This window comes from Podospora pseudoanserina, chromosome 2 (genome assembly GCF_035222485.1).
Source record: "Podospora pseudoanserina strain CBS 124.78 chromosome 2, whole genome shotgun sequence".
Taxonomy (NCBI): domain Eukaryota; kingdom Fungi; phylum Ascomycota; class Sordariomycetes; order Sordariales; family Podosporaceae; genus Podospora; species Podospora pseudoanserina.
In genome coordinates this window covers 1,887,009-1,911,461 of record NC_085921.1, presented here as the reverse complement: position 1 = coordinate 1,911,461, position 24,453 = coordinate 1,887,009, and the positions used below count along the sequence as shown (strand labels likewise).

General features: G+C 52.0%; 11 protein-coding genes and 2 non-coding genes across 13 annotated transcripts; 6 read left to right on the top strand and 7 right to left on the bottom strand.

Annotated features, from left to right (window-relative positions):
• Positions 1-725: 725 nt before the first annotated feature.
• Positions 726-2,002, bottom strand: QC764_204360 (uncharacterized protein; the record flags this gene model as incomplete). The annotated part of the gene is made up of 2 exons (XM_062944135.1): positions 1,360-2,002; positions 726-1,308 (listed from the first exon to the last, which is right to left on the bottom strand). The coding sequence occupies exons 1-2, from the start codon at positions 1,692-1,694 to the stop codon at positions 726-728; spliced, it is 918 nt and encodes a 305-aa protein (XP_062802930.1). The 5' UTR covers positions 1,695-2,002.
• QC764_204350 (uncharacterized protein) lies at positions 1,961-4,766 on the top strand. The gene is made up of 2 exons (XM_062944134.1): positions 1,961-2,781; positions 2,836-4,766. Exons 1-2 carry the CDS (start codon positions 2,455-2,457, stop codon positions 3,781-3,783), a joined length of 1,275 nt encoding a protein of 424 aa, XP_062802929.1. The 5' UTR covers positions 1,961-2,454; the 3' UTR covers positions 3,784-4,766.
• Positions 3,956-4,048, bottom strand: QC764_0034980. Its single transcript has one exon. It is a non-coding gene; the product is annotated as a tRNA-Ile (tRNA).
• QC764_204340 (uncharacterized protein) lies at positions 3,996-5,085 on the bottom strand. The gene is made up of 2 exons (XM_062944133.1): positions 4,290-5,085; positions 3,996-4,233 (listed from the first exon to the last, which is right to left on the bottom strand). The coding sequence occupies exons 1-2, from the start codon at positions 4,994-4,996 to the stop codon at positions 4,119-4,121; spliced, it is 822 nt and encodes a 273-aa protein (XP_062802928.1). The 5' UTR covers positions 4,997-5,085; the 3' UTR covers positions 3,996-4,118.
• A 347-nt stretch (positions 5,086-5,432) lies between these two features.
• On the bottom strand, positions 5,433-5,541 carry QC764_0034950. The gene has a single exon. It is a non-coding gene; the product is annotated as a tRNA-Ser (tRNA).
• A 329-nt stretch (positions 5,542-5,870) lies between these two features.
• POS5 (NADH kinase pos5) lies at positions 5,871-7,334 on the bottom strand (the record flags this gene model as incomplete). The annotated part of the gene is made up of 1 exon (XM_062944132.1): positions 5,871-7,334. The coding sequence occupies one exon, from the start codon at positions 7,332-7,334 to the stop codon at positions 5,871-5,873; it is 1,464 nt and encodes a 487-aa protein (XP_062802927.1).
• Positions 7,335-7,639: 305 nt separating this feature from the next.
• On the top strand, positions 7,640-9,738 carry QC764_204320 (uncharacterized protein; the record flags this gene model as incomplete). The annotated part of the gene is made up of 4 exons (XM_062944131.1): positions 7,640-8,493; positions 8,549-8,792; positions 8,848-9,296; positions 9,360-9,738. Exons 1-4 carry the CDS (start codon positions 8,360-8,362, stop codon positions 9,736-9,738), a joined length of 1,206 nt encoding a protein of 401 aa, XP_062802926.1. The 5' UTR covers positions 7,640-8,359.
• A 908-nt stretch (positions 9,739-10,646) lies between these two features.
• On the top strand, positions 10,647-11,221 carry QC764_0034920 (uncharacterized protein; the record flags this gene model as incomplete). Its single annotated transcript, XM_062940230.1, has 3 exons — positions 10,647-10,791; positions 11,039-11,085; positions 11,120-11,221. The coding sequence occupies 3 exons, from the start codon at positions 10,647-10,649 to the stop codon at positions 11,219-11,221; spliced, it is 294 nt and encodes a 97-aa protein (XP_062802925.1).
• A 747-nt stretch (positions 11,222-11,968) lies between these two features.
• Positions 11,969-13,949, top strand: QC764_204310 (uncharacterized protein; the record flags this gene model as incomplete). Its single annotated transcript, XM_062944130.1, has 7 exons — positions 11,969-12,178; positions 12,251-12,747; positions 12,806-12,983; positions 13,046-13,143; positions 13,195-13,274; positions 13,339-13,595; positions 13,647-13,949. 7 exons carry the CDS (start codon positions 11,969-11,971, stop codon positions 13,947-13,949), a joined length of 1,623 nt encoding a protein of 540 aa, XP_062802924.1.
• A 117-nt stretch (positions 13,950-14,066) lies between these two features.
• On the bottom strand, positions 14,067-15,678 carry QC764_204300 (uncharacterized protein). The gene is made up of 5 exons (XM_062944129.1): positions 15,358-15,678; positions 15,211-15,301; positions 14,901-15,138; positions 14,225-14,830; positions 14,067-14,168 (listed from the first exon to the last, which is right to left on the bottom strand). Exons 1-5 carry the CDS (start codon positions 15,529-15,531, stop codon positions 14,138-14,140), a joined length of 1,140 nt encoding a protein of 379 aa, XP_062802923.1. The 5' UTR covers positions 15,532-15,678; the 3' UTR covers positions 14,067-14,137.
• Positions 15,679-16,825: 1,147 nt separating this feature from the next.
• On the top strand, positions 16,826-18,058 carry QC764_204290 (uncharacterized protein; the record flags this gene model as incomplete). Its single annotated transcript, XM_062944128.1, has 1 exon — positions 16,826-18,058. One exon carries the CDS (start codon positions 16,826-16,828, stop codon positions 18,056-18,058), a length of 1,233 nt encoding a protein of 410 aa, XP_062802922.1.
• A 164-nt stretch (positions 18,059-18,222) lies between these two features.
• QC764_204280 (uncharacterized protein) lies at positions 18,223-19,787 on the bottom strand (the record flags this gene model as incomplete). The annotated part of the gene is made up of 2 exons (XM_062944127.1): positions 18,223-19,249; positions 19,315-19,787. The coding sequence occupies 2 exons, from the start codon at positions 19,785-19,787 to the stop codon at positions 18,223-18,225; spliced, it is 1,500 nt and encodes a 499-aa protein (XP_062802921.1).
• A 2,769-nt stretch (positions 19,788-22,556) lies between these two features.
• Positions 22,557-24,439, top strand: QC764_204270 (uncharacterized protein). Its single transcript, XM_062944126.1, has 2 exons — positions 22,557-24,143; positions 24,209-24,439. Exons 1-2 carry the CDS (start codon positions 22,920-22,922, stop codon positions 24,263-24,265), a joined length of 1,281 nt encoding a protein of 426 aa, XP_062802920.1. The 5' UTR covers positions 22,557-22,919; the 3' UTR covers positions 24,266-24,439.
• Positions 24,440-24,453: the final 14 nt, after the last annotated feature.

Genomic DNA, 24,453 nt, shown 5'->3' with positions numbered 1-24,453 from the left:
AACGAAGAAACATGCCTACTAAAGACTCTAGCTTTGTCTCAGCTAACCATCCTCAACATGCCCAGGCCGTACTGTGCAGTCAGCACCAGGGCTGCCGCTGTCTTGGACACAGCCCAGACGTCCCAGGCCAATGAGGCTGGGTCCGGGTTGTCCACATTCTGCAGGGACTCGGGATGCAGACGTATTTTCAGCCACTCATAATGAGACCGGGGAGCTGCAGAAAAGTGTTCGGTAAATGAGCTTGCCCTATTCAGAGCATGCCCGAGTGTTGAGGTTACATCGGCTGGCGATAAGGCTGAGCAGCATCGCAACCACCGAGTATTATGTATCATCCTGTAAGACAGAGTAGGATCAGGGTAAGATCACAGCTGCATTACTTCCGGATTTTGTGTCATTGTGCTCTCTGGCATCGGTTCGATATTTCCTTAGTACTCTATAAGTCTCCTCCAGACCAGATTCGGGAGTCGGCTTCGGGATATGTCTTGGCTGGGCCGTGTAAAGAAGGTGATGAGTGGCTTTTGCGGCACATTCCTTCCAACCCTCCACTAAGACTGGGTCGTTGCGGCTGAGCCACCGAAGTTTGCACATCAGTCCATGATGGATGCATCATGGTTTGCCCAAGCAGATAGTGATTGGATTATGGAGTGTCCACCGGGAACCCCTGTGCATATATAGTCTTGAAGTGGTCTCGGCAGTTTCCGTTCAAATAAACCCGAGATGAATCCTCATGACCAGCCTGGAGGCGCTGACAGTGTGTGGGAAGTAGCTGTTCGCAGGAGTTGAATGGACGCAGGGTTGGCAGCTGCAGCAGCCAGTGGACGTCCATCATCAACAGTGGCCCAGCTGATACGGTAATCGCCATCTCCATCAATAGGAAGGCGCTGATCCTCCGGGCTCATGCCAAAATGCGAGCTGTACGATCTCGGTAGGATCACTTCACATATCCGTAAATGCTTGAGGCGCGTTATAGGCTCAAAATAAAGCTTTCGAAGCTCCTCAGGCGATGCGAGCATGAGTATTTGCGGCATGATGATGGAAATACGCAGCTGAGACAGCAACGGCATATCGGCGAGACCATCCCAGAATGCTTCGTAGCCATCACGCCCCCAATGATGCGGAACAAACCTGGGGTGGTTCCGATCAAAGATGTTCACTTCCCATTTGAACTCCAAGGATCTGATGAGCCCCCAATTCTTGGGTATTTTTACTTGAAGGCTCCGCAGATCATCTGAGGGAAGCCTCTCGGTGCCAATGTTGACGATGTGAAAGGTATTGAACTGATACAGTATGGGAATCCCTTCTTCAAATCTACATGCAGTTTAGCTTACCTGACCCAGAGTTTGTACAGCAAAGACTTACACTCGCTGGCAAGTGAAGAGAAGGTTGATATCCAGCACTCGTCGGCGACTGGCAAGAAAGCAGTGATGCTGGCGTGATGTAACCTCGCTGAAGGGGCCAGCAACTGGCTGCTCACAGATGGCGTGGCGCCAGCGCTTCCTGAGACCAACCCTGTCAGCGCGAATGGGGTGAGTTGTGAAATTCAGATGGATGCGTTGACCGCCAAAGATCTCGGTATAGATGACAGCTCGCAACTCGGCAGGTAGCTTGCCAAACAGGGGCGACTCGAGTTGGTCCAAAAGACGCGAGGCTGTTATCCCCGAGGGGGCCTTGGTGTCAGAAAGTCTGTCTGCCATGTAGCGTGAAGATCGAGCTCAAGTAGGAAGGAGAACTGGCGGCGTATCCGTGAGGCGATGCTGATAGAGATGTTCCATTTGTTTTCCTGCGAACCACCAACAGAGGAACTGATATGGTGGTGAATGAATGTCAGGCAACCAACGCGGGGCGACTGCCAAGACCAAGCCTCTGAGGTGGGGCAGCTTCGGTGGGTGGAAGGGTGAGTACAGGGATCCTTAGGCCACCACATATTGTCCCTGACTGATCCATAAGCTCCGAGTATTGGTGGTATTCCAAAGGATTGAACAAAAAAAGGAAGGCATTTGCCTAATCATCACGATTCTGGAATACCAAGTCTTGTATTGAATGACCTTTGTGAGGCACACACATGTCGTTGGAGTCTAACCGTACACTACAGATATTCACTGCATACCCGTGCGCTAACATTCTGCATAAGCCATCATCCATCATCTTGTTCCACTACCCCGCAATCGAGGAGTCCGGGTCTCGCTTCCAGGTGCCACGATTCGCCTTCCAGTTTGTTGACTTTGGGTCCCTCGTTGAAGTAAACGGACAATGGCGATCTTAATTCGTCAAGATCCGGAAATGGTTCCCCGAGTCGCCAACAAAGATGTTCGGTGACCTACCCCGCGTGGACATGGATGATGCCGAGGCAGTGGAATGACGCCAGAAGTACTGGACGTGCCCAACATCAAGAATCGCTTGGAAGAAAGGTCTCTTTCTCTCCTTCAACCTCATGTTTCTTGACAATCCGGCACAATGAGGTCGGTGGTATACTCTATCATTGCGGCTCTGCTCGCTTACCAGTTCTACGCCCTAGGCCCTCTGATTCAACGTGCAGTGACTGTTCTGGGCGTTTTCCGAAGCTATCCTGCGGGTGACATAGGCACCACGCAGCAAGTGACCTCTATTCCTGACACAACGCATTGCGAGGATCTTCACCATCATGTTCCGAGCGGTCTCCTCTTCACAGCCTGCGAAGATGATCCTAGTACGCGGTTTCAGTGGTTTCCCCCGCTTGGAAACTTGGATAATCCCAAGCTGGCCGCAGAGAGCAGAGGTTCCATCCATGTGATTGATCCCAAGGTGAGCTCCAACCTCACACAACTTGTCACAACACAACTGACCGTCCTTATGTAGGGTCTTGAATCACGACGGCTCAAGTTCGAAAACTTTGACGGTGCTTTCATCACCCACGGCATTGATGTAATCGATGACCCCGAATTGCCCACTGGTCAGGCCGTCTACATTTTTGCCATCAACCACCTTCCTGACCCCACCCCTACCGCGGAAGGCGAAGAGGCAAAGGCAAGGTCCCAAATCGAACTCTTCCACCACAAGATCGGCACGAACACGATCAGACATATCCGGTCTGTTTGGCACCCTCTGATCCGGACGCCAAATGATGTCTATGCCACCAGCCCGACTTCTGTCTATGCCACGAACGATCATTACTACACCGGCCATAGCATCATGCGCATGTTGGAGGATGTCTATTACGGAGCCAAGTGGACAGATACTGTGCATATCAAGCTCGATTCCTTGAGCCCAGTCAAGACATCAGACGCTGGTCTAAGTGCCAGTGTAGCCCTCGCCGGAGTTCACAACAACAACGGTCTTGGCCACGGCCGGACCGAAGACGAGATCTTGATCGCACAAGCAGCTAGCGGCACCCTTCACATTGCTCAGCTCCCACCCAAGGGTAGCTCAAACTACAACATTACCATTTTGGACACGCTCGAGGTTGACTCTGTTGTGGACAACCCCAGCTACTTCAAGGACCCTCTTGCCACAGGCCCCTCGGATGACCGCAGTGGTTTCTTGTTGCCAGGCATCTCAAAGGCTGCCACTCTCGCCGAGACTTCCAGAGACCCAGCTGGCAAGGACCCTGTCAAAGTCTTCTATACCAAGCCTTCAGCAGGTGTGAAGGCGCAGCACTGGGAGACAAGGGTGATCTTTGAGGATGACAGCAGCAAGATCAGGAGCGCAAGTGCTGCTGTCCTCATCTCTCTCGGCAAGAGCAAGGCGCGGTTGTTTGTTACGGGATTTGTCTCGGCCAACGTTATTGCTCTTGATGCAGACCTATAGGAGGGTCACTGCAAGACGAAATCTGTATGTTTATTTGCATCCCAAGTTACATGAGACGGTCATGTGTGTTGGCAACCCTAACGAAAACGTATTCTATGCGTTGTATGCGGCTCCTATGTCGAGTATTGCTCATGTGCGCTATTTCCCTCGAAGAAAACATCTCAAATCAGTAGCCCGATTAGCTCAGCTGGTTAGAGCGTCGTACTAATACTGGAAACAGTACCAAGTAATGCGAAGGTCAACAGTTCAATCCTGTTATTGGGCATCCGCTTTTGTTTCTTTTTCCAACTCCATTACCATATATTCACCTTTTACCCTCATTGTATCTGGCAAACCTAGATTTCCTCCTCCCAAAGATCATACTCCTCAAAGTATCGATCATGAATCCTCATCGCGTACTCCACCAACGTGGGATAACCCCTCACCAACCTCCCCGTCTCAGGAGCAGCGCTGCATATTGCCGTCAGCCATATCTATCCAGTTCAATGACACGGAGCGAAACTCACCTGCTACACATCAACCTCCCCGCAACCATGCCATACAAAGTGCAATCCGCTTCCGTGGGCCCCTCCCCTCCCAAGACCCAAAACGGCTTATCGTCACCATTATCCCCTTTCCCCCTCCTCCGGGCTAGAGTTTTATTCCTCCCCTCCACAACAAAAGCATTTATAGCTTCCCACACCTCCTCCTTCAACATCCTCACCTCGTCAGAAGAGTACCTCCCTGTCCCCTGCCCATAGAGCGTCCGGATGATATCCTTGTAAATCTTCCCCCCTATAAGCCATTGCATCACCCATGGCAGACCCGCTCCTCCCTGACCGAGAATTCCTTCTCTCATGGGGTAGTAGTTGTCGACCCATTGCTCGCGGGTGTTGAAGAACTGGAGTTTATCTTCCAGTAGTGCTCTAATGGACAGGTCAAGGGCTTTTTCTGCCGGGGAAAGGGCAGAGTTGAGGTCGGGGAGGAGGTGGTCGGATATGAGCCGCTTAGTGATAAGGGTTGAGTCGCCTAGGAGTTCGGGGGTGTGGTTTGGGGAGGGCTGGTAGGATATGTAGGGTATTTTCCTGTTGGGGGATTGGGGTAGGGAGCCAGAGGCAGTGGTGTAGGGGATGGAGGAGAGGCGGAGGCGGAGCTCGAGTTTATTGACGAAGGGGGACCAGACGTGGTTAGGGGTGGGGGGGAAGTTACGGTTGAGGGTTATGGGGGGTGCCATTTTGAAGGAAGAATTTAAGTTTGTTTTTGTCTGCCAGTTGAAGTGCTATTCTGCATCATCTCGTGAACGCGGCAGATGCAGCTTATAAGTTAGGACCCCTGGCGGGCATGGCCGGAGATGGACGGAGGTAAATTCGGCCGGCGATGACCAATGCAACGGCAAGCCAACCATTCGGCGCTGTGCCGTACGCCTAACCTGACGACCTCGCACTTGGACTAAGCTCGCCTTTTCGTCTTGGAGCGAGTCTCCGGATCCAAATGGCGATAATCCGGGGCGGGGTGCCTGCCAAACAATTTGGTGACATTGTCCCTACCAATCGCTTCGGCTGTTTGTCCATTACCACAACTTACACGCAGCCACGTTGACGGTGTCCACCCCAGCTGTGGACCATCCTTCATGAATTCATAGATTGACTTATCATTCAACAAGAAAACAAGTCGCTTTGGCGGAGTGGTTAACGCGCGCCCCTGCTAAGTATGGATTCTATCCACACAGCTGCATAGGGCGTTCCCTCGGGAGCGTAGGTTCGAATCCTGCAGGCGACGATTTCTTTTGTTGGTCCTTATATTTTTTTGGGGAACTTGGGTGATCAGCTTCTTTTGAGGAGCTAGGTATGTGTGGAAAATGATGGGGACCAGTGCAGGAGAAAAAAGGAGTGTAGACAGTAGAGATATTATCATTGAAGGGTATCAAAAGTGTTCATATCAAATGCCATGCAAAGCCCATAAATGCAAAGGAAATGACAATACAAAGCGCGCCGACCCGGTCCCGTATACCGCTCGCCATCCCTATCCCTACCCAAATGACATGCTCGCTTTTGTCGTACAACATACACACGTACAATCCTCGAAATGTTAAGCTCCTTCCAACAAGGCTAGGAGCCTGAGCCGAAAGGATAATTGAACTTCAACAGCCCATTCAACCCTCCAACCCATGAGTCATCGTCCTCTCCGAACCCTTCCGAGTCGTTTTTGTTCGATGCTCTAATCACGCAAGGAACACCACCCTTCCACCCATCCTCGGTTCTCTCCAGCTTCTCCCCTTCCACTCGGACCTCCATGCCAATCGTCACCCCTAGACGCCGTTTCCCATCGATCGAGACCGGCAACTCTCTGCCTCGGTTCCGCTTGCTGAGTCTCAACACCACTTTGGTATGCAGTGGCAAGACCAAAGGGCGGAAACTCAAGCTTCGCGGGCTAATAGGTGTGATAAGAAGGGATTTCACAAGGGGATGAACAATCGAGCCGCCGGCCGAGAGAGAGTATGCTGTCGATCCTGTAGGGGTGCTAATAAGAATACCGTCTGCTACAGCTTCGGTAAGGAAATGGCCGTTGACAAATATATCAATGATGGCGAGATGAGGATGCGATCCACGATCGATCGAGACTTCGTTGATAGCGTGCAAATATGGTGAGTTGCCGCCCCTACCTCCTGCTGCACCAGCCGTGGAAGACTGCGCAGTAAAGACTGGTTCGCCCTCGAGACCCAAGGATGGTTCAGCTGTGGATGTAGGTAGTATGTGTTCGTTGATGTTGCGGCCTTCGCTGTCGTAGATGCCGACTCGTAGTCGGTTTCGGAGGAGGATCTTGGAGGTACGGTTCAAGCCCATGCATTTTCCATTCCCCCGTACACTATCCCAGCCCTCGGGGTCTGGCAGACCATCGATGGCCCTGGTGGTAGCTGTTCGGGTATGAGGATCCCCAAGATCTTCGGTTGAGACGCTGCAACCGCTCATATAGCATTCTCGAAAAGCTCGTTTGTATTCATCAAACTTCCACTCGCCGAGAAACCCAAGGGTGCCCATACTGAAAGCCAGGATTGGTGGCACACCGAAGTGGCTTGAAAAGAGACTTGCGGCGCGTAGGATGGTGCCGTCACCACCCATAGTGGTAACCAGGTCGATTTTGTCAGCATACAGTGCTGTAGTATCAGCAGGAGCGGCCGAATATATGGGGAATGGCAAGTCTTTGTGTATGGTGTGAGCAATATGGCTCTCGAAGACGAGGTTGAGCCCGGGGTAATTGTTGTGGATGTGCTTTGCGAATTCGACGGCCGAGACGGTAACGTGAGGAGCGTGTAACTTGGGCATGAGAAGGATGTTGCGTGGTGGCTCCGGCCAGTGCAAGGCGAGGAGCGACGCCGTCTTCGTTTGCTGGTAGTGAGGGACAATGCGATTACTCAAGGTTGAGACGTCAAGAATCTGCCTCCGGTTTGTTGAGACGGAAAAGGCCCGCCATGGTTGGGCTGCAAGTTTAAGTCTGCATCGGGCGATATTGGTCACCTTGCTGGTTGTGTTCAGCAAAGCGAAGGCTTGAGCAGGGCAACACAACCTCGACATGGTGACATGTTCGACTGGCCGACTAACCAGCTGCGCTGTGGCTTTGGGAAATCTTGTTACCCGAAGACGAGTTTAGAGTCGACAGAGGGAATGGCCAAAGCTAGTGGATGTATGTCGGCGGCTTTGAGCACTCGTTCATGCACTCAGGGTCCATGAAGAACTTCGGTTCTTTGGGGAGCACTTGGACCGGGAGGATGACATCGTTATCCGTATCGATAAGGATACTACGGGACCACACTGTCTTCAACCAATGGAAAACGTCAGAATTGCCGGTGGCCCCGCTGGCGGCTTGGCCGTTGGTCCTAGCTCCAACCAAGCTTCTGTCTCCTCGGGTCGGAGCCGGCATTTACTGATCTTCCACCCGCAGGCAGGTGCCCAGCTCGCCTAGTGTAGGTTGCTGGTTGTGGGCTGGCAGGGCGACTGCATCCAAGCTGCTGGAGCCTGGACGGAATTCAGAGCCACAAACGAGGTGGGATGCGCATGTGCACACATGACGACACCTGCGGCAGCCTCGGATAGGCACCTGGAATGGAGTTGCAATGTTTCATCAAGGACGGGGAATCCCGTGTGCTCCGATCTCAACACCTCGGCCCTTTGACGATGTCTTCAAGCCCAACTGTGCGAAAAGCTGTTTGACAGGTAGACTTCCATGTCAGCCAGTTGGGTCGGAGTCTCGGGAAACCTTCACGCCGCACGCACTGCATCCGGCCGCGCCTCATGAGCTACGACTAACCACCTTATTAGCCCAACAACAACGGTGGCTTCGACAGCTCGCCAGCCTGACCTAACTGTCTCCCGCATCAGCTCCCTCGTATCCCTTATCAACCGCCCGCCTTGCCGTCAACCTTGCCTTTACGATTACCCTCCCACGATCATAAACCTTCGCACCTGTTGCTGCCTCGCACAAGCCTCACCCATAAAATAGCTTCGAGAACACTGCCATCTCAGCGCTCCTCTCTGCACTCCGCACCCGCCGACAAGTCCAACACATTGTTGTAACTCACCCGCCGTCGCGGGATCTAGCAATGACGGTTAATACCAAAGCGGCGGCCTCGGCCGTTGCTCCAGCCCATCCGTCTGGAAAGGAAAAGCACGGAAAATTGGTCCAGTTCTTGAGAGGCTTCTCATTCTTCGTCTATTTTATGGCTGGCTGTATTGCGTAGGTCTCGTCACTTCATCTCCTTCTTCCAGCTCGTTAACTAAGGTCTTTGCAGTATCCATCTTACACAACTGATCGGCTCGCCGCTGTACTACGTCGACCACGATATCTACTACTCCTATATGGCTTTGACGAAACAGTCTTTTGGGCTGCTGATCACAACTTCCACAAACTGGTGGGGCCCCACCACGATACGCATAAGCGGGGATGCCTCGGTGGCAGATCAGATCAAGAAAACGAAGGATGGTAGGGTTGAGTTTTCGTTTCCAGAGCGCATGGTGATGATTGCCAACCATCAGGTAGAGTGTTTTTTCCTGTTGCGCTGTTGCCAGACTGACTAACCGCAACGCACAGATCTACACTGACTGGCTATATCTGTGGTGGATCGGGTACGCCAATAGCCCTCAGATGCATGGCTATGTCTACATCATCTTGAAGGAATCACTCAAATACATTCCTATCGCAGGACTTGGCATGGTTTTCTATGGCTTCATCTTTATGTCCCGGAAGATGGCTGTTGACCAGCCACGCCTGGCCCACCGTCTCGGCAAGCTCAAAACATACAACACGACCCCCGATGGCACGAAATACCTAAACCCAATGTGGCTCCTGCTCTTCCCCGAAGGCACAAATGCATCGCAAAATGGACGGAACAAGTCTGCGAAGTGGGCCGAGAAGATTGGAGTCAAGGACCCGGAGCACATGCTTCTCCCGAGAAGCACTGGTAGTTTCTTTTGCCTGAACGAACTCAAGGGCACTGTGGAGTATGTATACGATTGCACTGTGGCATACGAAGGTGTACCGTAAGTTTCCATTGCCCTTATGTGGAGAGTGTGATGTGTCTCTGACAGGTCACTTTGTCATAGTCGTGGGAAGTTCGGCGAGCAGCTTTTCACTCTCTCAGGTACCTACTTCCGCGGTCAACCTCCAAAGTCAGTCAACCTCTACTGGCGTCGATTCCGTATTGCAGATATTCCCCTGGACAGCGCCGAAAAGTTCGATGTGTGGCTCCGGGAGCGGTGGTATGAGAAGGATGCTCTGATGGAGCAGTACATCTCCACTGGTCGTTTCCCTGCGAGCCCGCCCACCGCTGCCAACAAGAACCAGGAAGGCTTTCTCGAGACCGAGGTTCGCACTCGTTACAAGTTTGAGTTCCTCCAGATTTATGCCGTGGTCGGCATTGTCGCTCTACTGATCAACCTCGTTTTGAGGCTCTACAACCGACTTCTTTCTATTGTTTCATAGCTCTGCATGGTTTCCGACTTTGATGAGATACCCCTTTCAACCGTGTTTTTCACCCCTCTATCTTGGCTGTGGTCGATATACAAAGGCGCAATCACGGAGTCAGAAGATGACTGCGTTTTGGGGTTTTATGGCTGTGGCAGCAACGTGGGAACGCATCGCAACTATATAATAGCGGTGTCGTGGTCTTTTTGCATATGATACCTGGCTGGGTTTGGCGTTTGAGGGAGTTGAGTGAGATGGAGGGTGACGGTTTGGTGGTCGGATTATTTAACCCGTTTAGGAACAAGACATACAGATTCTATTTACCTTGCATTTTTGGCACCTCCCATGAGTCATGACTGTTCATTTGCTGCACAGGAGCCTTGGACTGGAGTTCTGGAAGGGTGGCCTGGATTGATCGAGACAGTTTGGCGGGGCATTGGTGTAATGTCATCGCTCACGCAACTGGCGGTCTGTCGAACCCAGTGATACGCCCTTGAAGATACGGAACATCGAAGAGGTTCTCTGATGGCTAAAGCGTTGAAGCGGAACGATATCGGAGTTCGAGAGCAGCACGCTTGGTGCCCCTCCGATGGCATGCCGGTCGGCCAGCCAGGTTTACGCCGAATATTGGGTGATATCAGGATGGCAGGTGACCATTTGCGCAGAGTTGGGGCCAATCGGAAGCGCAAAGAGGAACAGCCTGCCGGGGATTTATCTGCAATATGGCAAACTTGGCTGGTTCTGCACATGACTGGGGAAATATTGTGCGTTTCTCACTGTGAACTCTCCGCTGACTCTGCTACGAGTTTCTAGCCTCAAGGTCCTGAGAAGATTGAAGAAGGACATCATCAAGCATCAAAATTCGCCCCATCCATACATCTTTCACCGCTCCTTCGTTGTGGCTCTAATAGCTCCCCTGTGATCTGATGACGCAACAGACCCAGGGCTCGTGGGTCTACCTACAACCTCAACACCAAACAAACACAGCACCTTTTCATCCTTTGATGAAGCTCGCGCTGCCAATGGACCTCAGATGGTTTACTTCGGACCAGAGATACCCACTTTTCTGGTGTAAGTGCACACTGAAAACCTTCCAAATCGGGCTGTTTATCAACTTCAGCCTTGAACATCATCCACCTGGTGGGCTCAGATCGAGACACCAATCACCGTTGGAGGTTGGGCAGTTTCAACAGCCGCTAGGTCCCAAACTTGCATTGAGTTCCAGAAAACGCCAAGGTCGAGTTCGAGGCCATGGTCACCCAACCCACAGGATGATCGTCATGACTAACGGAAAGCAACAGGACTAATTCCGGATAAGTTGACCCATATGCCGCGGCTTCCTTCAACTCTGTGACCGCTACGTTCGTATTCGTAGAACATTTTTTTAATTCGCTAGCAGCGTAGTAACATGCGAGTACACAAGCTCAGGAACGCCGATGCCAACACACGTTGGAGTGACTCGAGACCCGTCTCGAGTTTCGTGGCTGGACTCGATCTTTGATCTCTGGGGGTACCGCACCCTGTCTGCCCGAGTCCTTGTTCCCATCCCATGTTCCACGAATCATCTCACCTTGAACCTGTGGAACTTCCCTCCTGCTAGATGATTCCGGGGATGCGGTTCCTTCAAGACCCCACCTCCCACGACCGCCCAGACTGCTAATGGCCCCTGGTCGGCGGAAGGGCACCACCGGCCGGCGGGGAGTGTAGCCGTCATCGGACCGGAACCAAGCAGCAGAGGAGACGGCTTGTTTCCGGTGCTCAGACGTTACGATACTACATTGTCCCGTGATAGCAATGAAATTTCTTCCTGGCTAGGGGCAACCGGGACCGCTTACCAGCTTTGCTTCCATGCTTGAACAGGAAGGCCAGGGGGAGTCCCGGAAAATCGAGTCACTGCATTGTGTTTCTGGAGAACCAGGAGACTAGACTGATGGGCCTTGGTTTTTAGCTTCCGTCCCGGGTGGTTGGAGAATGAAAATGCGGAGTGCATGGTGCTATGGCTTTAAATAGGGACAGGTTGGTGTCTCCTTTTTGTTTCCAGACACTCACCCACTCCTCAGGCAAGTTGGCGACTCTTGGTCTTGACTTTTTATTAATTTCGTGCTCTCGTTTTACAAGTTGTGCTTGTGTCTTGTTACATATATGCAACCGTAACTTCTTTTTTTTTTTTAAGGTGTTTTTGTTTTGGGCAATTCAACTTGCTTTGCTTTGGTTTTTATTTTAATATTGAAACGCCCCAGCTTCAACGATGGAGAAAGCAGAGGTGGAGGAAAAGGTCACACCTTTTCCGGTGGTGAACAGCAGTAGTTCCTCTAGCGGTTCCAGCATTCATGATACCATCTCGCTGGCATCCAACCATGACGACAACGCCTCCTCACCAACACCACCCGACCAGCAAGAATACGCTGTTGTGTCGTTCTCTCCTAACGACCCCGAGAACCCCTACAACTGGTCCATGGTTCGTCATCCCTCCTCCTCCTTCTCTTCTCCCCCTTTGCTCTTCTAACCATACCTCCTCCCCTATAAACAGAAAAAGAAATCCATCCTGCTCCTCTGCGCTACCCTCACATGCCTCAATTCAACAATGGGCTCCACCATCGCCTCGGCCAACCTCTTCCCCCTCCTATCTGCTGAATTTCACGTCCCCGTCGGCCCCCAATCTGTCCTCCCTGCTTCGCTCTACCTGATGGGGTTCTGCTTCGGGCCTATCATTTTTGCGCCCTTGTCCGAAACCTACGGGAGGAAACCTATTCTTGTGACGGGTTTCTTATTGTTTGTGGCTAGCACGGCGGGGGCGTCTGTTGCGCCGAGTTGGTGGAGTTTTTTGTTGATGAGGTTCTTGTGCGGGACTTTTGGGAGTCCGCCATTGAGTGTGTTTGGGGGGGTTATAGCTGATTGCTTTGGGGATGAGGTACAGCGGGGAAGGATGTTGATGGTTTGGAGTGCTTCTACGTTTGTGGGGCCTTTGGGGGCGCCAGTTTTGGGGGGGTTTGTGGGAGGGATTTTGGGTTGGAGGTGGGTTTTTTGGTGAGTAGTTTCAGAAATTATGGGTAAAAAGAGATGAGGGGGGCTGACGACGAAATAGGATCGCGTTGATCTTTGCGGGAGTCACGCTGGCTTCAGTGTTGGCCATCCCTGAGACGTTGGCGGCCAAGATTTTGAAGAGGAAGGCGGAGAGGTTGAATAAGGAGGAGCCGAGGGAGGATGGGAGGAGGTGGGTGGCGCCGGCGGAGTTGAGTCAGAAGAGTGTCTTTGTCACTTTGGTGAGTTTGTGACATGTATCCCTAAGAGGATTAAGGGGAATGGGGCTGACAAATAGGGGTAGAAAACAACCTTGCTGCGCCCGTTGGAGTTGCTATGTGGAGAGATGGTGGTGGTTCTCACATCTCTTTACATCGGGTTTATTTACTCGGTGTTCTACATGTACGTCGGCTGGATCTTCATGCGTCGAATTATACTGACAACCGGTCACAGGATGGTCCAGATCTATTACGCTATTTTCGTGGGCGTGTACGGATTCAGTCCTGGTGTTTCAGGGCTATTGTTTACGATTAGTAAGTGCTCCTCCCAACTACTGTTTTCAGTACCTACCTAGCGCAAAGCTTATCATCTCTTAAGTTGGTCTTGGAACTATCATCGGCTGCTTCATCTGCTGGTGGTGCGACCCAGTTACTCTTCGGCTCAGCGCCAAACACCCTACGAAGAGAGCAGAGTACTTCCGCCTCCCTCTGGCCTGCATTGGAGGCCCGTTTTTCGTCATCTCAATCCTGTGGATTGGACTGTCTGCTCGGTCCGATGTGCATTGGGCGGTCCCCTTTATCGCAACTGTGCCTTATGGAATTGCTTACAATATCATGTGGGTAGCAATGATCAACGTGAGTACTCACTTTCACAAGCATCCTGGACTTTTTACTCATTAAGATTAGTACGTTGCGGATGCGTATGGTATCTACTCTGCCTCTGCCCTGGCGGCATTGGGCACCACGCGTAGTGTTGCTGGTGCTCTCCTCCCACTCGCTATCGAAGATATGCTCAAGGCTTTGGGTATTGCCAAGTCTTGTGCATTGCTTGCTGGTATCAGTGCAGCTTTGGCAGCCGTTCCATTGTGTTTTGTTGCTTATGGTGATAAGATTCGTGCTGCTAGCAAGTTTTCCGCAGCACTCAAGACTGAAGGACAGCGGGAGGAGGCAGCGTTGGGTCGGACTATGAGCCATATATCTGCTGTATAGGTTGAGACAACAAAGGTTGGAAAAGCTGGCATGGTATTTCAATTGCTGGAAGATAGGCACTGGGGGCGGGACTCAAAATTGGGAACGACGACTAATGACACGATGGTAATGCTTAATAGACGTTAGATACATGGTAGCATTTAGGTACATAATGGGTATTCAAAAAGCAAGCAACATCCTCGTGTTTTTCACTCGGGCTTTTGCGCAAATGCAGAGATGCTGCAAAGTCTTGTTAGCTTTGAACCAAATCAACAGCCACCATCAGGCAAACTTACACTGGCCAATAGGCATGGATTCTTTTGTCGTTGAGATCAGCTCTTGCTTGAGCAGAAAGAACAGTGACTTCTGGCAGACTCCAGCCCAAGAAGCGTGTCGCCACCGCCATCAAGAAACCCTCAACGCCGGCGGAGAGGTTTGTGTTGGACCACATGGCGATCTCCTTGAGCTTCTTGTCTTTGGGCCAAGGGTTGCTGGGCCAATAAGCCCGCTTTTCATCGTAGCTGACAAAGCCGGCTCCGTTGAACAAGTCCTTGAGAGTGAAGACGTCAAGAAGCGGCGAGCCTGCTGCTGCGAGACCTTCCGCAAAAAGAGCGGTAGCTTTGGCGAGAGCACAGTCAGGGGGGAATGTGTCATCGTCGGCAATGGGTCTGCCCGGTTCTTGAACTTCGAGCCAACCGCCAGGCTTCAAGTTTCTATTTTCGCATGTCAGAAGCAATTGAGAAAGATTTTGGGTGGGTTCATACTCGATGCATCTTTCAAGAAACACAGACCAGTTCTTGATTGAACCGGACATGGCGCGAACGTGAATGTAGTCAAATGGCTGTGAGAAGGTCCATTCGTCCTCCAGATCGTCGATTTGAAAGTGGACATTGGGAGGTGTGCTGTAGTGGAAACTCAATGTCAGCAGTTGCCTATAATTCTGTCTCCATTGCAAGAAACCGAGGCGCTTACAAGCTCGGTTGAATCGGTGAGAGGTCGACGCCGATAACATGAGCATCTGGATGCTCATCACCAAAATCAATAGCCCAGATACCTGTACCAGTGCCAACATCGAGAACCCGACCAGCAAATTTGGCTTCAGGATGAGCGGGAGGAGCGAATCCCAACCGACCATCGAGAGTCAGATACCAAAGATGGTGTTGAAAATCAAGACGCTCGTTTTCTTGTTCATCATTGGGGATCAGGTATTCTGTTACACTGTGTTAGTATCACTATCACCACTAGTGTTCTCCACCTGTCACAAGACTTGGCTGCCACTAACTTCCGTCTCTATAGGCGTGATAAGTGCGCCCGTTCTCTTTTCTGTAGTCCAAGATGGAACTAGAGATGCTAGCAGTCGAGGAGACGGCGTCCTGTGACTTGTCAGCAAAAGGAATAGAATGTGACCAGAGGTGGTCCGATATCCTACCTCCCCCCACGACGAGTCCACATCAGTCTCATCAGGCTCCTCATCGTCAGCTTGAATATGGACAGGCTCTGGCTGGGCTGGTTCTGGGGCTGGTGACGAATCAGCGGCAGGTGGCGGTGATTGAGCCTTGGTGGCCGCCTCGGGGGCTGGAGATGCTGCCTTTTCCTCGGTCATTGTTGCTGTGCTGTTGATGATCGACAGGCGAGGTGGTGCGGGAAAGAAGGTGAACAGCAGTTCTAGAATAAAACTTCCTCGCTCATGTGGCAGGTAACGGAGTTGACCTTGTGAGAATCCCACCGGGCGCTAGCCCTGCCGTCGTTACATCCGCACACCGGTTTAAGACAAGGCGTCCGGGCGTTGGTCCGGATTGCGCGACAGCACATGCATCTCGTACGCAATCTATCCCCTCCCCACCAATCGGCTTCTCACACCAACTGGTGCCCACATTCGAGAGCACCTTATCGTCCTGATTGAGCTCCGACCCCCAAACCGCATGCATGTTCGCTCGGCTACTCACACCTTTCTTCCATTATCGAATGGCGCGATACTTCCGTGGAAAGGACGGGGATGGAACCGAGCTGTGGCACAGTCCAACTTGGCAGCGGGGAACCTGCACATCTTTAACAGTCGACACAGTGCAGCTGAAGTTGGTGGTGGTTGATGCAAGATATTGTCCATTGGCCAATGGATGCCCATGGTACCTTGATTGCAGACTGCGGGCTGATAAGGCGTAAAAAGGGGTTCAGGGGTAACCAGTTATCATCAGATCATGGCAAAGTCTCTGGAAATCTGGAACTGCCAATAATCAAATGGAGCATTAATAACGAAAAGGAAAGAAGAAAAAATAGGAAAAAACCAGCCGCAACGCATAAATATGTTTTTCTGTACTGCAAAGTCTAGTGAAAGAGACTTCGTTACCTGAAACCATTTTGCCCCCAAAACGGTATAGATGGTTAGAGTCCCTTTTGCTTCTTCTTTTCGGAGGCCATAACTACAGCTCTCACACATGTGAACCAATGGTTTGGTGGTGATTACTGAGCTGGAACAGTGATATATGAAGTTTTGTGGTCTGTTGCATTGTTTTCAAAGCATTGAATTGCCGAATGCGTGACTCCAGGGGCTGCTTCTTCGTCTGAAACGTCGATGGCCTGAGCATTGTCCTGAGCGCTCACTTGGTGCCGACAAGGTAAGCACAGCCCTAGATGGAGATCAAACGAGTGACCAAAAAGGTGAATTAAACTTATCAAAAACCCGGAAATCGGCCGAATCAAGCATGAAAATACCCCAGATCTTCTGCCATCAAAAGCGGCACACATACAAGAACCGGGCTCCCCCCTCGAGTTGTCCACGACAGTTAACTGTTAGCGATAGTGTAAAACAGGTGAAAATACAGAGAAGCTGTCATTTTGACATTTGAAAACAGAAGTCACGAACGGCTTGCGAGTCATTAACACTCACCATAATCACCATGACACGAATATCCATCCTCCTGACCACCACCACCCTCTTGGCAACAACAACAATCGCCCAATCCAACCGCGAACCCCCCTCCACCGGTCTACACTCCCTCTTCCTCTCCGCCGGAAAACTCTACTTTGGCACTGCCACCGAAACCAATAACTTCGCCGACCCAACCTACCAAAACATCCTCTCTAACCCCCTCGAATTCGGCCAGCTCACTCCAGAAAACTCACAAAAATGGGGTCTCATCCAGCCCCAACCAGGCGACTTTTCCTTCAACGCCTCTGACCAAGTCGCCTCCCTTGCCAACAGCTACAACCACCTCTTGCGTTGTCACACACTGACCTGGCACTCCCAACTCCCCCCCTTTGTCTCCTCCACATCATGGACACCAGACACGTTACGACAGTTGATCACAACACACATCACCTCGGTAATCTCCCACTTTGGCAGTGCCTGCTACGCCTGGGATGTCGTCAATGAGGCGCTAAACGAAAACGGAACATTTCGCAACTCGGTGTTTTTCGAGGTGTTGGGGGAGGAGTATATCGCTCATTCTTTTGAGGTTGCAAGGGAGGTAGCGCCCCCAGAGACGAAGCTCTACTACAACGACTTCAACCTTGAGACCGCACCAGAAAAGCAAACCGCCGCTGTTGAACTGGTCAAGTCGCTTCAGAGTAAAGGTGTTAAAATTGATGGTGTGGGACTCCAGGCTCACTTCACAGTTGGCCAGACGCCGAGCGTGGAGAGTTTGATAGCGACTCTGCAAAGGTTTGCTGATCTGGGGGTGGATGTCGCCTGGACGGAGCTGGATGTGGCGCAAGAGGATGTGGAAACTGCGAGTGAGCTGGCGGTGGAGCAGCAGGCAAGTGATTATGTTGTGGCAGTGAGGGCGTGTCTCGAGGTAGAGAGGTGTGTCGGGGTGACGGTGTGGCAGTTTACGGATCGGTATAGCTGGGTGCCGGGGACGTTTCCAGGGAAGGGCGATGCGTGTCTTTGGACGGAGAATTATCAGAAGAAGCCGGCGTATTGGGCTGTGAAGGGGTTTTTGGAGGGGTGGGTTGCTAGGATGAATGTGACTAGGGCGTTTGTGGGTGGAAATGAGACAACAGTGAGGACTGTCGCAAGCCCTAGAGGGCCTTTGACTGAAGTGACTAGCGGCAGTGAAAGGTTAGAAGGAAGCTTGGTGAAGGTCGCATTCATTAGCTTCGGTGTTTGGCTGGTTCTAAACATGATGTGAGATTGCTAGTTTGTAAGGCGCTTGGAGCAGATGCTTTGATATCATTGGAATTGAAAACTGCGAGTTTATTTGAATGAATCTTTCGTCTATCCCATTCCTCATATATACAAGGGTATCTCCCTGACTTCACACCGTTAGTCCTTTCCACCAATGTCAGGTCTCGCTCAGAGACTTCTAGTATCAGTAGTTGGCAAGACACCCTGGGGGTAATGAAAGACATCGTTCGGATCAACGGCCTTCTTGATTGCCTGAAGTCTCGGTAGATTCTTGCCCCAGTAGTTGACCTGCGCTGTTTCCTGGTCCATAAGACCCCTGGAGTCAGGGTAGTTGATGTACATTCCCCAGTCCTCTTTGGGCAGGCCCTCGGTGATGTTGCGGGCAAAGTTGCTCATGATGGTATGGCCGTCGGCGGGATATGTGCCCTTGTCTATGCGGTCATACAGAAGGTACATCAAAAGATAATCTCGGTGCGCATAGGCACTTGAATCGTCATCCTGAGAGCTGACTGCTGAGTTCTCACCGCCGTGCAAGTCAATGTGCACATACCAGTCCCTAGGATTGGACTTGGCCTGCTTGAACCAGTAGCTGACGAACTGCTCGAGCTTCTCTTCGCTCAAAGCCTTGGTGTAAAGACTGGTCGAGTAGAAAGTCTCATGTTGCGCGAGATTGTGCCCCTGATCAATGTTGACTCCGTTGCCAAAGTGTTTGATTTGATCCAGCCAGCCACCTGTTGTGGCCACCGCGAGTGTTGCGTTGGTTATCTTTTGCAAAGGTGCGAGAACAGCTTGCAGGCCTGCCTTGTCTCCATAATACAGGCCCTCCAGGTTGATGAAGCGCTTGGCGATGAACAAACGCATGTTCAACTCCATTGGCATAGTCTTGGCAAACTCCTGAACGGCTCGGACACCAACCAAAGCTCTGGCCTCTGTTGGCCATTGTACTGGCGCAATGAAGTAGGTAACCTTCTCAGGCACCTCAAAGGTGTCGAATCTGAACTCGGTGACAACGCCCATGGAGGATCCTGCACCACGGATCGCCCAAAACAAGTCCGGATTCTCCGTCTTGGAGCAACTGACAATTGTCGAATTGGCGAGGACAACGGTGGCCCCAACTATCCAGTCAAGAGCTAAACCCTTGGTGTGGGAGCTGATACCATACCCACCGTGAAGTGCATGACCTCCCACTCCGACCCTATCTTTCTGGTTAGCCCCACTATTCTGTCAACTGAATTCAATGTAATGGAAATCACAACTCACCCTGGACATGTGCCGTGGCTGAAGCCCCTCCTACCCTGCTGGTAGAGCTCCCAGGCAACGTGACCCAACCTTGAGCCACCTTCGACCGTTGCAATGCCGGTGCTGTTGTCCAGGACAACCTTGTTCATTCGGTCCATCTCAATCGTGAGATGGCCATCTTCGCCACCGAGACCGAATGATGCATAACTGTGCCCGCCGCATTTGGCATTGGCTTTGATCCCAAGCTCGGCAGCACAAGCAACGGCATCTTGAACGTGCTTGGCTGTTGTTGGGACAGCAATAGCGACGGGGGTGTAGTTGAGCCGCAGGTTGAAAGGGGCAGAATCAAGCTTCCAATCGGCCGAACCAGGTGCATTGATTGGAACGCCTGATCCGACCAGGCAGTCGGTAAGTGCGTCTTGTTTGTCGAATGGGTTGGCATATGAGGTTGCCGCCAAGCCCAACAGGGCGCAAAAGGGGGCGAGAGTTAACATCAGGCGAAAGATCTGCGGCGTATGTTGTGACTTGTAACGTGATGCAGGCGAGCTGTATGACAAAACCTTTTGTAATCAGGGGCAGACACAGACGCCGATGGAAATCTCCGGGACTCGCTTCTTGTCGTCTGGGGTAAGATCCTGGGGAAGTGGCTTGAGAATCTGGGAAAATGCAGCCCGAAATATACTCATCGACGGGATGAGCCGATATCTTGCCCTCGTCGGCCGCTTCCACAGGGGGTGGCTGGTGAGTCCGTGGTAAAAGACTGGTAATGGGAGTGGTGCGACTTTTCCCACTAGATCGTATGGCGGTCTCCCCATGTTTAAATCTGATTTTCTTGTCTTTTGAGATTGTGATCTTGTGAGCACTGGGATCGGATCACTCAAGCGTTTTGCCGGTTGTCAATAAATTAACATGGTCAGGGCTGATGGTAAGGAACGTAGGCTGTGAGCGAGGAACAACAGACGAGCCCGGAACGAGAGTGTATGTGGTCCTGGGCGAGCCGATCCTGTGGTGTGCAACTGGGGAGATTTGCGGAAGATTAATCTCGAGATGCAGCGTCATTTGTTGGCGCCATATACGGGAACGTGGGAAACGCGCCTTTCAGGGGAACAGCAGGGGATCTCGGCCGATCTTCCACGATGGTACCGACCGAGTAAACCCCGAGTCCTCAAGCTGACGGCTCCTCGGGAGGAGCAATATCAGTTGCGGGCTGTGCCAGGGAGCTGCGGTGTTTGTGGCGTTTGTCCGTGTCCGTACTTGTTCATGTGCGTATAACCAGTCGGGCGGTACTGGGTGGTAATGAACAGGCATTCGTGGGGTAGCAGCGGCGGCTGGTCCGGATCTTGCCATGTGGTTGTGTCGATGGCGGCTCTGCCTCTGCGTTGTGGTATTCCTTGGCGAAGCCTTGATGGCGGGTGCGCAGACAAGATATCCGATGTGTAAAAGCCTTCGAGACCTTCACCTGCCGAGTCCTACATGCAACATGTAAGCGGACAAATCTCTACTGCGTGGGGCCAGGATGGTCGATGGCTGCATAATTCCTCATCCGATTCCTATATTGCGCGGGTGAAATTACCCGGTGAGCATCATCACAGATCTCATAACGGGAGGGTTGAAAAGAGTCATTGTGCGAAGGGAGGATTTGATCTCAGGGTTGTAAAAAGGCGTCAGCAAGTAAAACTCCTAAAACTCCATATGTGATGACTTTTGCTTGGCCACGTTCGATGGTGATAGCGCGAAAGCTTGTTGTCTGCTGTGTGATGCAGAGCCAAGTCCACAGGAACGAGCAAAAGATGCTCACCAACTATCAATTGGGTTTGCTTCAGATTTTGGCCAATCGAGGAATATTATGGTGATGGGGGTATGTGGGGGTGCCGTGTAGACAATGAGCCGTTAATAAGGGTACCGGTTCAAGTGATCAAGCGTCATTTAGCCAAGGGTCCGGAACACCATGAACCTGAGAGGAGAGCCACTGTGTCGGATCAAACAGCCGGAACATTTCTGACGTTGTACAAGCCGGGCGAGTAATGCAAGGGGTAAGGTGGAGCAATCCCCTGAATGTGCTTTCTGAACAAACTACTGCCTTGAAAGGATATCAGTCGGCACCACACCAGTGGCAGGGAGGAAGGCCAACACCAAAGCTAATGCTTTGCTGCAATGGCTCTCTAGGGCCAAGAGCAGTTGAGTTGCTGGTAAACCAACATGCTGTCAGAAAAACTGCTGTCAAATCAAAGTTGCTGTCGAGTCAAAACCCGCTGCTGGTAATTCAAGATTGCTCTGCTGCAAGTACTCCAGCAGCAACAGCAACAGCAACGGCAACCGTGCCAAGGACCCATTCCATTGGCTTGACGCAACTGCCTTACCAGCAAAAGTAATGACAGGAAGGGACAGGCAGCAGTGAGAGCAACTGCCGCCAACACCAGACTGAAAGGAAGGCACTCAGCTCAGCTGTTGTGTAAGACAGATTCTCTCCTTCCTTCACAGAATCAACAGAAGTCACGCCACTGCAATTAACAGCACTTGAACTTGCCTTCGCACCTCATTGGAACTTGCCTTGACACACCTCCGGTCCCGCTACTTCCCACCTTCACTCCCCAACATGACCACTTACCAGGTTACCTTATAACCCCCCAACATGAAGCAGCAAGAGCCTCAGCAGTCCCACCCCCATTCAGCCATCTGTTAGAGAGGGTAGTCGAGAAGACAATTTTTGTATGCAGAATCCAGGGGGGGAACTAACAGTGCCTGTAAGGGGTGTAATCAAGAGAACGTTCCTTCCCTACAAGCCTCCACCCCCCACACTCTGCCATCAAATAGGCGTGTCCCTATTCGTCTGCACCAAGCTTTGACGGAGTACAAACCTTCAAGTGTGATAAAAGAAAACATCCGCAACCTCGCTTTCAAACCTCGGGGTTCTTCATCAGCGGCGAAGGTTGTTCCATCCAAACATAAAAGTCTCCGCACAAGACAAGACCACCAATGATGAAACATCAGCATTCAGCACTGACCGAACAGAAGACCAACTCCAACAGCACTTATTACTGGGCTTAGAAATTGTAGGCCGCTGGTGTAACCATCCCAACATTGTCCTCATTGTCATCAACAAGTGGTTGTAGTGACTTTGTGTCAAGGGTTGGGGTTGCACAGCCGCTAGTCCCAAAACGGAACCCGCGCGCGATGGCTTACACAAGCAAAGCTAGACCCCATGCCTCACCCTGACCATCATATGTCTCCGAGATATGGAGCCTCGATGAGTGACTTCTTAGACAAGAAGGAAAAGTTTGTCCGTTTGACAAATATCTCGAAGAAAACACCTGCTAAACGGACACTTTGGTGATGGTCCAGCGTCAACACCGAGGCCCGCCGTATGACCCAATGTGATACGCGTGCCTTATGGAAGTGAGGCAGTGAAGTCAAAAGGGAAACATGGGAACGGGCATGATCCACTTGGGCAACGGAAGTAGACAAACCAAGGCCTCCATGCTCAAGTATAAACACCACCATGCCCACTGCATAGCTGCACCTGTTGCTGACTCCAGACCACACCACCGTATCCTGATATCACGCTTTGACCCCCTGAATCTTCAATACTCACCAAAGCTCCTTCCGCCCCTTCAGCAACACCCAAAATGCCTCCATCACCTAACCTCCTCCTCTCCCAACCCCTAACCCTCCCCGTCTCCAACCTCACCATCCCCAACCGCCTCGCCAAAGCCTCCATGTTCGAAGACTGCGCCGATCCCACCACCAACCTCCCCTCCCCCCAATTAAAAGCCATCTCCTCCTCCTGGTCCACCGGCTCCTGGGGCCTTATCCTCACCGGCTCGGTAGCCATCGACCCCCTCCAAGTCACCACCAATGCCGTTCTTGCCAACCAACCCAACCTCCCCGAAGAAACCCTCCTCTCCTCCCTCCAATCCTGGGCAGCTTCCTTCCGCCCCCCTGCCTCCTCCACCACCCCCCCATCCCCAGTAATAGTCCAACTAATCCACCCGGGCAAACAACTCCTCCGCTTCGCCTCTAAAGCCCGCTCCATGTTCGAACCCCCCTTGGCCCCCTCCCCCATTCCCCTCGACCTAGGCCCCGGCCTCCTCCCAAAGATAGCCCGCACCCTCCTCTTCGCCCACCCCCGAGAAATGACCCTCCCCGAAATCCAATCCCTCATCACCAAGCACGCCCACTCCGCCCTCATCCTCGCCAAAGCCGGCTTCAACGGCGTCCAGATCCACGCCGCCCACGGCTTCCTCCTCACGCAGTTCCTTTCCCCTCATTCCAACAAGCGAACCGATGCCTACGGTGGCACAGCTGCCAAGCGAGCCCGCGTCATCCTCGAGATCATCGCTGCCGTGAGGGAAGCCACCAAAGAATACAAAGGGTTCGTCGTAGGCCTCAAGCTAAACAGCGTGGATCACCAGCAAACCGACAGGCAAGGCAAAGAAGACAGCATCGAGCAGCTCCGACTCCTGGCAAAGACAGAGCTGGATTTTGTCGAGATCAGCGGGGGCAGTTTTGAGGATATCAAACCCAGGGAGATGCTCGCCGAGAGCACGAAGAAAAGAGAGGCGTTCTTTCTCGAGTTTGCCAGAGTAGCTAAGCGGGAGTTGGCCGGGATTCCATTGATGGTTACGGGCGGCTTCACCACCAGGCTTGGGATGGAGGAGGCGCTCAGGAGGGGTGATTGCGATATGGTTGGGTTGGCAAGGCCCTCGATTTTCGACCCTTTGCTTCCGAGGAATGTCCTCTTGAACCCAGAGGTCAAAGATGAGGATGCCAAGGTGACCCGTGTCAATGTTCCGGTGCCTTGGTTGTTGCAAAAGATTCCGCTCAAGCTGGTTGGGGCTGGTGTGGATGGTGTGAGTGGTTCCTTCAGCCAATGACCCCCTTTATCTCCCTGATCGTGACGATTGACATTTAACAGCAATTCCACGCCAAGAAACTGCAAGCACTCGGAAGCACCGAGAACAAGAAGGCTTGATAGGACATACCAGAGACCATTGCAGGAATAACTGGAAGTTGTGGAGGGTGCAAGCCAGCTAGCCGAGTGGCGCACCTGGGTTTGTAATGGGTGTTAGAGCAGACGAATGGAAGAAAACCTGTATGCAGATACTTACGTATGAGGATAGAGAGACAGAAAGAGTTTACCTTTTTACACCATGGCTTGAG

Bases quoted from the DNA above. Each gene is read 5' to 3' on its own strand.
- QC764_204350 (XM_062944134.1), top strand. From the start codon at position 2,455: ATGAGGTCGGTGGTATACTCTATCATTGCGGCTCTGCTCGCTTACCAG. The intron at 2,782-2,835 runs GTGAGCTCCAAC...GTCCTTATGTAG, and splicing joins TCCATGTGATTGATCCCAAG to GGTCTTGAATCACGACGGCT.
- QC764_204340 (XM_062944133.1), bottom strand. From the start codon at position 4,996: ATGGCACCCCCCATAACCCTCAACCGTAACTTCCCCCCCACCCCTAAC. The intron at 4,234-4,289 runs GTGAGTTTCGCT...GGCAATATGCAG, and splicing joins GGGAGGTTGATGTGTAGCAG to CGCTGCTCCTGAGACGGGGA.
- QC764_204300 (XM_062944129.1), bottom strand. From the start codon at position 15,531: ATGACCGAGGAAAAGGCAGCATCTCCAGCCCCCGAGGCGGCCACCAAG. The intron at 15,302-15,357 runs GTAGGATATCGG...GACAAGTCACAG, and splicing joins TGGACTCGTCGTGGGGGGAG to GACGCCGTCTCCTCGACTGC. The intron at 15,139-15,210 runs GTTAGTGGCAGC...ACAGTGTAACAG, and splicing joins TCACGCCTATAGAGACGGAA to AATACCTGATCCCCAATGAT.
- QC764_204270 (XM_062944126.1), top strand. From the start codon at position 22,920: ATGCCTCCATCACCTAACCTCCTCCTCTCCCAACCCCTAACCCTCCCC. The intron at 24,144-24,208 runs GTGAGTGGTTCC...GACATTTAACAG, and splicing joins TTGGGGCTGGTGTGGATGGT to CAATTCCACGCCAAGAAACT.